Raw genomic sequence first — 12,290 nt, forward strand, 5'->3', positions numbered from 1 at the left:
TTTGAGCTCTCGCGCGGAGGTCGTTTGACCTACAATTCATTTGTATTGATTGGCATATTTTTGGCCGCGACTGCTGAGCCTCCGGGTCAGAGGACCAGTCCTTCATGTGGACCTATTGAAGAAATCTTCTGCCATTCCCTCTCCCCTTTTCCCCTTAACGGCCACCATTTGTCTCGCGTCTCCAACTTTTGCAAAGCGAAAGACTGTACATCCCCGAGTATCCGCATAAGGATGGCCAAATCCGCCAGGCGAGGCCCCAAGGGCAAGGCCTCAGTTACTTCCTCCGCAACCTCGTCGGGAACTTCCACTCCCAGCTCGCAAAGTGGCCCTATCCCTCCGTTCGTTCGAGCACCGGAATCTTTGAAACCGCTCCTCGACTCGCTTTCTCCGCGCGAAGTCTACCTTATCCACGTCGATACCTGCCCGGTGGACGTCAAGAAACAAACCTTCATCGTTCCTTGTGCAATTAATGCCATCGTTGTCGGTCTCCTCGCTTTCCGAGTCTACATGGTCCGCAACATGTATCCCGCCATGATAGCAGCGCTGGTCGGGATGAACAACTCTATGACGGTGGACACAACGACAATGGACTGGGCCGAAGTTTTCATGGTGGCTCTGCGTCGCATAGGAACAGTTCTTTTTGATTACTTCCTGTTTACTATGTTCCTGGCCTGGCCTATCCGCTTCCTCTTCGGAGCAGTCAGATGGCGACGCAACATCGGCTTCCAGCCATACGAGATTATTGTTCGGCGAAGCCAACCTGACATGACTCAGGGCCTCAAACGTGATCGCTGGATCCGTGAAGACGAGGAAACACGAGACAAGATCGTTGCGGCGGTCACGCCGGAGCGTATCAGAAAGACGGGATACCTGCTTATAGATCAGGACTTCGACCTCGATTACAACGCCATGATTAAGGCTCACGAGATGGTTGACAATCGGAAATCGGACGATAAGGTCTCATTGGAAGAGTTCCGCACGGCAGTTTTGGTGAATACGGATGCCCATGGCTGGTTGATCTGGCATGTCGGAGATGAGAACGAAAGGAGTAACCCCGATACAATCAATATCCCAGCCGACCCGGCCCGATCTGCCCAAAGAGACCAGATCTTGGTGTTTAAGGACAAATTGACCGCCATGGGCAAGGAGGACCTTTTCTACCGGTGGGTTGAGTTGGTCCAATACGAGAGTACCCAGCCGGGCGGGTTCACGCCGGAAAGGCAACAGTCCGCCATGCTTCAGGTAAAGCAGCTCTTCGAAGAAAACGATGTCGATTTCTCCAAGTTCTGGGAGGATGTGGGTGGGTTGGAGGAGTTCACCGAGCAGCTTGATTAGTGACTGCATCTCCGCTTCGTATATGTATCTTTCTTCCCTCCTATCTGTCTATCCAATCTATTACAGGGATCTTGGGGAAGCGAGGCCCTCGAAATCGCTCGAAGCATACGATTTGACTCATCTCTTCGAACTCGCTTCCGCTCCATGAGATAAGCCGAATTGCGGGTGCCAGCCTGCTTTTACGTCTATAATGCACTGGCATACGCCTGCAAGGACTGCCAATAAGACACCGGCAAGGACAACACCTGCGGCAAATTCTATACGGCAATAGATGACGCAGGCTTCCGGTGACACTGCCTTGATAGCGGGACATTCGTTTCACCCTGATATTCGATTCCTTGCTTTCCTCTCTCTCAACTCCGTCAATCGACTTTTGGCAGCCGCCAACTTCACTTGACTATCGGTGCCAGAAAACTCTACCCAAGACGATCGCGTAGGAGTATTCGGACGGGACGGGAGTCCCGCCTCCCCCATAACTGGGCACCGGGTTTGGTACCTTGCAGCTGACTACAGCGACGGGCGCCGCGGAAACAAAGTGGGATTAGCCTGCGTTGATTTGCAGGAGGATGGTTGATGACCTTTCTTGGGGGTGGTGGAAACGTTTCACAATTCAGGTCTTATCTCTAGAATGTATGTTGTATACCGTGAGTATTTAAGGCTGTATATAGCCTTGAAGAGCGAAGGTACTGCTTACTGGACCGTTTTGAAATATGAGTTGCACACTTGTTCTTCTGATGATCGAAACATAAAAGCAATAAGAATACGGCTGTTAGCTCCAGAGTAGCATATACCATATCTATGGAAGTCAATGGCACAAATGCAGCACAATACCAGCTGCTGCCCATCGTCCGGCTAACAGCTTGGGCTTGAGCCGTCATCACTATCATTTTGCGTCTCCGTGGATTCTCTACCATGATTCTTATTGATTGATTTATTAATTTCCTTGTTCTGCTTTCTCAATCTCTTCCAACGCCTTCCGTATCATCTCCTGCGTACTTTCCCTAGGAAACTCCCGTTGTGCCGCCTTCAATCCATCTTTCCAAAGGCGCCATCTATCCATGTGCATATCTCGGCGCGGAGTTTGGTCCTCATCCCCAAAGAGCCGTCCAACCTGACAGTTCTCCCATACGCGCTGACCGGCGTATATATACCAGATACATGCAGTGCGTACAGCCTCCTCTATCAACGGCCCTTCCTCGAACGCTGATCGACACGAATAGAATGCATACAGAGATGCGTCTGAAAGATGGCAGAGGTATTCTACTCTTCTCGTAAGGTGCGCCATGAAGGCATTCCGGTTCTCCCACTCCTGAAGGTCACTTGGAGGATACTCCTTCTGGGGATCCTCATCTATCTGGCGGGCATAATCTGACGGATTTAGTTACGTGTTAACCAACAAAATGAATTAGGGGTGAAGGGGTGATATACCAGGCTTGAAATTGAAATAATAGCAATCAGTCAAATATATGCTCAGGTATGGAACCTCAATCCATAGCTTGAGATCAACAGCGGTTGGCTCTTCGCCTGTGACGGGGTTAATAACCTTGGTACGTTGTAGCTCGAAAATGAAGTCGATAAGTTTGTCCTGCTGATCTGCTGGAGTGATGTTCGCCGTGTCCACAACTTTGGTCATGGCATACCATGTATGATTACCATCGATATCAGAGGGGGATTCGGATTCCTGTCTCTCCTGATGTAAAGCCTCGCGAACGCGGAGGAGATGCTGGACTGCCTCGGCGGGAGAGACAGCAGGGTTTTGAACTAGCTCATCGATGACTGGATATTCTGGTCGGGGAAGTGAATCTTCATTGAGGCCTTCCATGGGGAGGGAAGGCTTGAGAGTAGGGTGTTGGAGTTAGGAGGCTGAAGGGAATAAGTGTTCCAGACATGACTTGAGAGGTTTAAATAAAGGGCGTTGGGGCTGTGTAGAAGCGGCCAGCACTAAGAATTGTTCAGCCAACAACTATTTCCAACACGCCACCTTCGCCGTCCAGCAAAAGAGCATGGAATGTAAGGCTGCCCCACTCTACGCAAAGTAAGTCTCCTCATCTGACAGGTGAATTTCATATCGTAAGGAGTAAGGATTCTGACATGATGCGCGGGAGGTGCCGCTGGCCTGTACCTTAGCCACAACCTCGTAGATCGCCCGGCCCCCATTTTCCTTATGGACCTGCTCGCCCTGCTAATCTATAAAGAGAAATATAATAGCATGAGACAGTATACGACCCGATCGATATCGACTCATCACAAAATCTTGCCTATAAGGCTTTCACCAATGCACCTGAGTACCCTGGAACTGGCAGCCAATTAGCACACTTGGACTCATTGTGTTTTAACACACCCGCAGGGCTGTACACAGTAATAGCTAGAGAATTCGAAGCACTTAAACCAAAACAGAAAGCACTGAACAATAACATTTAAATCGCTGACCCTAACACTCAAAGAGACTAAAAATCAAACATCAATCGCTCAACCACACAATCATGACACCTAGTAACCTCTCCATCTGCGCCATATGCTAAAACAAACAAATCAGATCATAAAAAGACAGAAGTTGTAACGACATCACAAATGTTACTTTGCTTCTACCTGCCTCACACCCACCTGCAACATCTTGAATCCCCACTGCTGCATCTTGAACTGGTCAAACACACCATACGGATCCAAGAACACCTTCGGGCTCTGCATCTGGCCTGCAATGCCCTGCCATCGAACCTTCTCATGTCCGAATGTCTCCCAATCCGTGTGAAGAATGACAGCACTGCATCCCGCGCATGCCGCCTCCACTGATTCAGCCACTGTGACCGACTCAAGAGACGCATTACTCGCACGCAGCGTGTTTTCCAACTGGCCTGCGGGTATAAACGGGTCATAAATTCCTACTTTTACCCCATTCCTCGACAAGTCCCGGACCAGACCCAGCGCCACAGAATACTGATTGTTGTTCTCCTTCGGGGTAAACCCCAGGATAGCAATCTTCTGCTCCGTGAGATCGCCGGATAACTGCGACAGGACGCGTTGGGAGATACGTCGGTTGTGCGAATCGTTCATGCGCAGGACAGCGCGCCAGTACTCTGCTACTTGCTGTAGTCCTAGCTCTCGGGCCAGATATACTAGGCAGAGAACCTCGGTCTGCAAGTGCGAGCTGCCGAATCCAAAACCGACTCGTTGCGGTAGCCCCAGGGTCTGGGTTATGTGGTTGATGTTGGCGTTGGTGGATTCGCAAATAGCGCTGAGCGAATGAAGACTGCTGATTTGTTGGGCGAGGAATGCGTTCGCGGCTATCTTGCCCAGTTCAGAAGACCATGCGTCCATAGTGATGATGCGCTCTTCTGGAACCCAGGGGATGTAAAGCTTCTTTAGTGCGCTTAATGCTCCGGGGGACATGTCTTCCGAAAATATGTGCCCGATGATAATGCGGGGAGGGTAAAGGAGGTCATGAAGGGCTGTGCCTGGAACTAGAAAGTCGGGGTTGGATAGCACATCGAATGAAGCGGATGGAGATGCGGTTTTTCGCAACTGCTTTCGTTAGAATGTTATTGCTATATAGGGGAGGACACACAAACAATCTTCTTCATTCGCTGAACGACACCACATGGAGCTGTGCTCTTTTGTACGATAATCTTGTGGCCAGTTGAGACTTGAGCAATCGCTCGGATTGCAGACTCCAACTGGGACAGATCTAAGCGCTCCTTTTCGTCAATCTATACCAACCATCAGCTTTGTCTTCCATTTGTAAGCGGGCATCTTACTGTTATAGTTGAGGATATCTCCGAACATAGGAAGATCAGGTCTGCTGCGGCCACGCCAGCGTGGATGTTGGTGGAAAACGTCAAGTTCGTCAGTTTCCTTTTTCGAGGCTGACCACTATCTGAAGCTATAGACTGATTCGGGACAGCCGACGCATCCAGACTGAGACTTGATATCTCCTCGAACAACATCTCCTCCAGCCCAGGCTCAAACACCGGGGGGCGATCGGAGTTCCACGCATTAATGAGATCCGCATCGTTGTCAACGACACTGAACTGGATGTGGGGATTCTGGGAAGCGAGTACAACCGCCGTCAATGCACCTGGCCGACATTAGTTATTCTTCTTCTAAGATACTGGACTGGAAGGCAATAGCAGCGCGCTTACCCACATGTCCAGCGCCAATTATACAAGCACTCCGAACATCCTCAACTTTCTTACTCTCCAACGGCTGAAGCTCGGTCTCATCCACGCTATCAGAGTAGGTATGACCCTTGACGACAACCGGCGGCTCAGCACTCTCGATTGTCTTATAGCGACGTCGCGAAAAAAACAAAGTTATACTCGCCAGGACGAAGAGTAGTGGAAAGAATGGCATCATGGCGGCACATCCGTATCATCAACTAATCAACAACTAACTGACCACCCTCTCTTTCTCTCTCTCTCTCGCTTTCTCTCTCTACTTCTCTTTTTTCTCTCACCCCTTAACCACCGACCGGGACACATATTCAGCAAGAATTAAAACAAAGAGACAGCGAGCGAACGCGTTGTGGGTGGTTTGGGCGTGTCGTGGCCAAAAGGGCGGTCTGGTCGCAAAACTAGCCACTTCATCGCGAGCCCTCATTGCCCCGAAAAAATATCCGAATGGATTCACGGTCGCACCATTGGACATGGGGGTTGTGTCCATCTACGTGGACAAGCTCGTGGCGCAACGAGAATCCACTCTGAACTACCACTACTGAACTGCATTCCACAGTTGATTGGAACAGCGGGTCTGGATGATGATTGATTTACCTGCTGGACCCACTCTCTCATTGAGGTGCTGTCCTATTTTAGTAAGGCAGCAGCCTCACTTTGTTTCTTCTTGGCGGTACGGGTTCATGTCAGTAAACTATTTTTAGTTAGTATGGATTGCATTTGCATGTGCTGCTTTCCAGGAAAATAATGTTTTTGTTCTTGATGCACAATTTCAATGACACTCATCAGACAGCGGGTTCAACGTGCATTGCGCAACAACGTGGGACTGGACTGCATGAGATGCGACAGCGACATACGTCACCAAATTATGGGAATGATGTGGTTTTTAACAAGGGGCTATGAGAGTGGACAGGGACAACATACAGTCACTGGGATTAGGATGCAGATGTGCTGGTACTAAGTACAGGAGATATGGATTAGTTGAGTTGGATGGCGGGAGCAAGAATGGCTGCTATCGAACTATAGTATCTCGCTACCCGTGATTTTACTGTGTTTTAGGGCTCCATTAGGTGTCAGTATGGAACTTGACTGATGAAACAAGATCGTGAGAATAGTAGTAGTATATCTGCCCGGAAACTCTGCGGAAGCCAAACATAGAATTACTTTATACAATCACAGCACCCCCACAACAGGTGCGGGTAATCTTATCCAGCCTTATCCAAACGACCAGGAAATACTTACCCTCGCATCCTCCTCGGTCGCCTTATCGCTGGTGTGATGGACATATGCAGCTAGAAGTTCACTCAATACTAATATGACTGCACTCATGATACCTCATGCTTGCTTCTGGGGGCCGCCTATAAAAACCATAATGAATATAGTTGATTAGCTCGAGTTAAGATCATTATACCATCTCTCTTATCTATGGATTATCAACAATGCCAAGACTTAATCGGAGCCGGACTAACGCTGATCCGGTGAGTGACCAATCGAACTACTCTCTCCTTTCCTTGGATGTACAAATACGATATAAAAATATACTTAATACCTACAGACTCTCTCCGGCAGTGCCATGTTCCGGCTAGCTTGCAGGACAAGGCCACTGCGGTCTTCGCCTCTCCTTCGCGCCACCCGCTCAGTGTCATCCGTTGCGCCGCCGTTAATTCGGATCCAGAATGCCACATTCTACGAGAACTATCCTACTCCCGAAGATGCCGCCAAAGGCCGCAATCCTCCCCTCTTTCCCGACTTCAACTTCGTTTTACCCGCGAAATCCACCCTCACCGGGGACAACGGTGGTGATACTCCGCAGACTTGGGCGGTGATTGGCTCCGGGGGAAGAACGCAGATGCTCGACGTACTCCGTGGTCAATACATCTGCACACCGCCCACGGCGCGCAGTTATCCGTACCTCCTCAGCGACGAGATCGCCCAGAAAGATCACCGCCTACGGTTTGCAGGGAACGCAATACAATATATCGGGTTCAGTGGTGAAGGTTCCGGCGCCATTGGGGGCACTCGCGGCGCCTATCTGAGTGCCCGATATGAGAGTCTCCGCGAGGAAACCGACTGGTCAGTCCGCCAATATCTCAAAGGCCAGACTTCTCTGAACCCGTTGGAATCCGAGCAAGACGGAAAGATACACGATGAGCAGCTGCTGGCACAGGTCGTTTCCGAGCTCCGGCTGGAGGAATTACTCGATATGCCGGTTGCCAACTTGAGCAATGGTCAGACTAGACGGACTCGAATTGCCAAGGCCCTCCTCAGCAAGCCGGAGTTGCTCCTCCTTGATGATCCGTTCATGGGCCTTGATCCCGCTACTGTCAGAAGCATCTCAAGCCTCCTCCAGCGCCTGGCAGCCAAGTCGGACCCCCGACTGGTTCTCGCGCTCCGGCCCCAAGACCCCCTGCCCGACTGGATCACGCATATCATGGTGTTGGGGAACTCCCACCGGGTTCTGCTCCAAGCTCCCCGCGCGGAGGCGGAGAAGGTGTTCAACGTATGGAAGAAATTAGGCAGTTATGAGAAGCCTACAGCCAAGGAGAACCAGTGGGTCCACCAGACGTACGAACAGGCCAAGGAATCCATCGATGCGGGCTATCTTGATCGCCAATTGATATGGGACATGCGACTAGCTCCCCCACAAGGAAAGGGTCGCGCTACCCCATCCTTCCCTATCAAGGGCGGTGAACCACTGATTGAAATGGACGGCGTCCGTGTACAATACGGTGACAAATGCGTCCTGGGCGACTGGACCCAGCACGTACACAACAAACCACAAGCTGGCCTGCACTGGACAGTCCGGCGCGGCCAGCGCTGGGCCGTGCTAGGTGCCAACGGCTCCGGCAAAACCACTCTCCTCTCTCTCATCACCTCGGATCATCCCCAAACCTACGCTCTCCCTATCCGCCTCTTCGGCCGTACCCGGCTCCCCGAAGCCGGGAAACCAGGCCTCTCGATCTTCGAGCTCCAATCCCGCCTCGGCCACTCGTCTCCTGAAATCCACGCCTTCTTCCCCCGTCAACTGACCATCCGCCAAGCCATTGAATCCGCTTTCGCAGAAACCTTCCTCGCCAAACCCACTCTCAATCATGACCGTGACCTAGACGTCAGCGCCATCCTCCGCTTCTTCCGCGCCGAACTCGACCCCGATGTCTCCAACATCTCCCAAAAACCCACCAAAGTCACCACTCCCCGCGATCTCTTCCCCACCCTCGTCAAATCCGACACCGACTTCTACAACCCGGACCACGGAGTCGAGTACGCCGACACAGTTCGCTTCGCTGAATTGAGCACTGCTCAGCAGCGCCTCGTTCTCTTTCTCCGCGCTCTCGTCCACCGACCCGACATCGTCATCCTAGACGAAGCCTTCTCCGGCATGCCCGCCTCCATCCGGGACAAGTGTCTCAACTTCATCGACCACGGCGAGTTCGTCACTAAGCGGGTGACTAAAGTGCACCCTGCCCCCGAAGATGCTCGGTTCCGTGGACTCACGGATGATCAAGCTTTGGTCATGATTTCCCACGTGAAGGAGGAGATTCCTTCCAGTGTGCGCTATTTCATGCGCCTGCCTTCCGATGCGGGGGAACACTTGGATTTCAAATTCGGCACCCTAAAGCCAGGGAGTACCCTGAGTGAGCCTGCAGTTTGGGATAAGGCCTGGGCAGCGAACTTCCAGGAAGGTGCGGTACGTGCTGGGGTTGAGGGTGTGCCGGAAGGGGAGACTGTGCGGGAGGATTTTGAAAAGTTCGAGTGGTATTCTATATGACCGGTGGGAGAGTAGTAGTAGTAGTAGTAGTAGTATATATTTATTCATTATGTACAACACATACATAGATCTGATTCAAGAACGGCCTCTCTAGATCTTGAGTTGGTATACCTCTTCGAGCGAGAGGGGGGGTTCTTTGGAAGAGGGAACTCAAACTGATTGGTGAGAGCGAGCTGAGGTGGCCTACTCAGTACTTACTACTGGTAGTTGGGGAAGCCTATACTACTACTAGCACAGCATGTTGCTCATTTAGCTGCTGATTGAGGAACAAAGGAAAGAAAGGGTAAGCCTTAGACCTCCGACGTAGGCAATTGTGTAAGACTAGTATTTATTGACCATAGCCATATAGCTTCCCCCGATGTCAACGATAGACATGCGAAGACGGTGCTCAATTGTAGTATAAGATATTCCTCTGTACTTATCTAAATCATCTATTATCTATTAAGATATAAGGTATGCAGTCCCGCCGGATAAACCGCCGTCCCGACCCGGTCCCGCATTCTGCTGCCTTATGATCGCCTCAGGCAGAGTCTGCCGTTTGGTTCCGGTTCACGCCAAAGTTCGCCGCTTTGCTGGAAGGGAAATTGCTAGTAATCTACTTAACCTCCTACTACTACTCACCAATTTGCTACTTACGATTTCCTAGCATCTCGTGCATCTCCCCTTTCCTTCATCATGCCGTGATTGATCGTATCCCCGATCGTCCCTCTTCGCCTTATCGTTTCTTAAATCAAAATTCCAGCCACACGGAGAATTCTGCCCCTCTAACCGCTGATCCGACCTGTCATATTGCATATCGTGCAGATAATCAATCGTGCAGCGACGGGATCCTCCCTCCCCTCCCCCCTCCATCATGGACCCCGCCATCCTGCGTGAGGTCTCCCGTGTCGACCCTGCGGTTCCTTTTCGCGCAACCACCCATCATCTCCATCATACTTGGGCGCAGACCTTCTATTCGCGTCCCGAACTTTACGTACGCCCGCAATCCATCGAGGAAATTCGGAGGCTCGTCAACCTCGCTCGCCACTGTCGCCGTCGTCTGGTCACCGTGGGGAGTGGCCACTCCCCCTCCGATCTGACCTGCACCTCCGCTTGGCTGATAAACTTGGATGATTTCAATCGCGTGTTGGAGGTTTCGCCGGAGACCGGGGTTGTGACGGTCCAGGCGGGAATTCGGTTGAGAGACTTGGGCGCACAGCTGGAGAAACATGGTTTGATGTTGTCTAACTTGGGTAGTATTGATGAACAGTCAATCGCCGGCGTGATCTCCACGGGTACCCATGGAAGTTCTCTCCAGCATGGCTTGATCTCCGAGTGTATTCAATCACTGACTCTCATGCTGGCTAATGGGCAGCTGGTGCGGTGTAGCGCGACCAGTAACCCGTCGCTCTTCCGGGCTGCGCTGATCTCTCTGGGTGCACTTGGTATTATTGTCGAGGTCACGCTGCAGGCGGAGCCCGCGTTCAAGGTGGCCTGGCGACAGACGCGGCGCAAACTGTCGACTGTGCTGGCCCAATGGTCATCCGGACTGTGGACATCGCATGAATTTGTTCGGGTATGGTGGATGCCCTATGAGAAGAGTGCCGTTGTCTGGCACGCCGACAAGACCGATCTCCCGCTGCGGGAACCGCCCAAGTCCTTCTATGGAGAGACACTCGGTTACCACATCTACCACAATCTGCTGGCCTTGGCCAACTACTTCCCCCGTATTCTCCCGTGGGTGGAATGGCTGGTCTTTGGTTTGCAGTATGGTTTCAAACCGGAAGCCGTCGTGACGGAAGCGGTAGAACCAGCCCGCTCAGGTCTCCTCATGAATTGTCTGTACTCGCAGTTTGTCAATGAATGGGCACTCCCGCTTGAGAAGGGCCCCGAAGTCATCACTCGTCTCTCCGCCTGGTTGAATGGCGATCACGAAACAGCGCGCATCCCTTTTTCCGTCGACGGCCTGTGGGTGCATTGCCCCATCGAAGTCAGAGTCGCGGACTCTACCTATAACAAGACACCCCGTCCGTTCCTCGATCCTACCTCTTCCAGCGGACCGACCCTGTATCTCAATGCGACGCTCTATCGCCCGTACCATCGGGATCCTCCTTGCACGGAACGGTATTACGAGGCATTTGAGTGGCTTATGCGCGAAATGGGTGCAAGACCGCATTGGGCTAAGAATTTCCGGACCACGAGGGATGAGCTAAAGTCTCTCTATGGAGATGATATGATGGAATGGTTAAAGGTCCGCCAGGACGTGGACCCCGACGGCATGTTCCTTGGTGAATGGCATTACCGAACCCTCCCCTTGCCAGGGAGTGGGGACGAGTCGAATGCATCAGGGCCGGTCGACCTTCCGCTCCTCGAACGCGAAAAGACTCGTCGCAAGGCAAACATCCAGGGATCCGGTGACGGCGTCGAGTGGATTGGACACAAACAATGGCAAGGGAACCAGGGCCGTCAGGCTGCAATGTTCGTGTCCACGCTAGGCAACGAGAAAATTCAAGTTTCGTCTGAGGGTACTAGTCTTAGTCCTCCCACAACAGCAACCAGCGAAGAGAGCTTCGATTTTCTCGCGGCGGGAGAGGCCAGTGTTGTCCTTCCCTGAATTTGATGCGTGAGGGAATGATGGAATCGGGACAAGGAGGTTTGGCCAAGTAGCAACAAAGTAACCGGTCGCGCGCCCCTTCCGCTTTTGAGGGTTGTCGGTTGAAATCGCCGACTCGGTGATTTTTCGAGAGACCCTGTACTTTATTGCCTCACTGTTCCGTTATCTTCTTGTTTCCTTTTTCTTTTCTACATAATATCTCCGTCAATACTCTATCATTCTATTCATTTAGCAACAGCAGTGATCCTGATTCTGGACAGGCAATAGCCTACTATCAGTCTAACAGTCGAACGTACTAACTACTTAGTCAAACCAGCGACAGATTCTCTACTGATATAGTATTGGATTCCTAGCACTACAGACAGCCAGAAACCGTCTAGTCTAAATGAAAAAAAAAAGAATATCCAGGCTTGCAAAATGCTTTCAC

At 51.5% G+C, this 12,290-nt stretch overlaps 5 protein-coding genes across 5 annotated transcripts; 3 read left to right on the forward strand and 2 right to left on the reverse strand.

Annotated features, from left to right (window-relative positions):
- The first annotated feature begins 39 nt into the window (after nt 1-39).
- BO88DRAFT_63446 (uncharacterized protein) lies at nt 40-1,355 on the forward strand. The gene has a single exon (XM_025713026.1). The coding sequence runs from the start codon at nt 232-234 to the stop codon at nt 1,333-1,335; it is 1,104 nt and encodes a 367-aa protein (XP_025562487.1). The 5' UTR covers nt 40-231; the 3' UTR covers nt 1,336-1,355.
- Nucleotides 1,356-2,183: 828 nt separating this feature from the next.
- On the reverse strand, nt 2,184-3,190 carry BO88DRAFT_488589 (DUF3632 domain-containing protein). Its single transcript, XM_025712623.1, has 2 exons — nt 2,764-3,190; nt 2,184-2,703 (listed from the first exon to the last, which is right to left on the reverse strand). Exons 1-2 carry the CDS (start codon nt 3,155-3,157, stop codon nt 2,270-2,272), a joined length of 828 nt encoding a protein of 275 aa, XP_025562488.1. The 5' UTR covers nt 3,158-3,190; the 3' UTR covers nt 2,184-2,269.
- Nucleotides 3,191-3,738: 548 nt separating this feature from the next.
- Nucleotides 3,739-5,898, reverse strand: ugd2 (putative UDP-glucose dehydrogenase Ugd1). The gene is made up of 4 exons (XM_025704060.1): nt 5,472-5,898; nt 5,088-5,407; nt 4,902-5,039; nt 3,739-4,854 (listed from the first exon to the last, which is right to left on the reverse strand). The coding sequence occupies exons 1-4, from the start codon at nt 5,683-5,685 to the stop codon at nt 3,910-3,912; spliced, it is 1,617 nt and encodes a 538-aa protein (XP_025562489.1). The 5' UTR covers nt 5,686-5,898; the 3' UTR covers nt 3,739-3,909.
- Nucleotides 5,899-7,046: 1,148 nt separating this feature from the next.
- Nucleotides 7,047-9,486, forward strand: BO88DRAFT_405553 (putative ABC transporter). Its single transcript, XM_025706909.1, has one exon. It carries the CDS (start codon nt 7,075-7,077, stop codon nt 9,268-9,270), a length of 2,196 nt encoding a protein of 731 aa, XP_025562490.1. The 5' UTR covers nt 7,047-7,074; the 3' UTR covers nt 9,271-9,486.
- Nucleotides 9,487-9,696: 210 nt separating this feature from the next.
- BO88DRAFT_63499 (D-arabinono-1,4-lactone oxidase) lies at nt 9,697-12,164 on the forward strand. Its single transcript, XM_025713027.1, has one exon. It carries the CDS (start codon nt 10,124-10,126, stop codon nt 11,861-11,863), a length of 1,740 nt encoding a protein of 579 aa, XP_025562491.1. The 5' UTR covers nt 9,697-10,123; the 3' UTR covers nt 11,864-12,164.
- Nucleotides 12,165-12,290: the final 126 nt, after the last annotated feature.

Source organism: Aspergillus vadensis, assembly GCF_003184925.1.
Source record: "Aspergillus vadensis CBS 113365 unplaced genomic scaffold BO88scaffold_13, whole genome shotgun sequence".
In the NCBI taxonomy this organism is placed as follows: Eukaryota; Fungi; Ascomycota; class Eurotiomycetes; order Eurotiales; family Aspergillaceae; genus Aspergillus; species Aspergillus vadensis.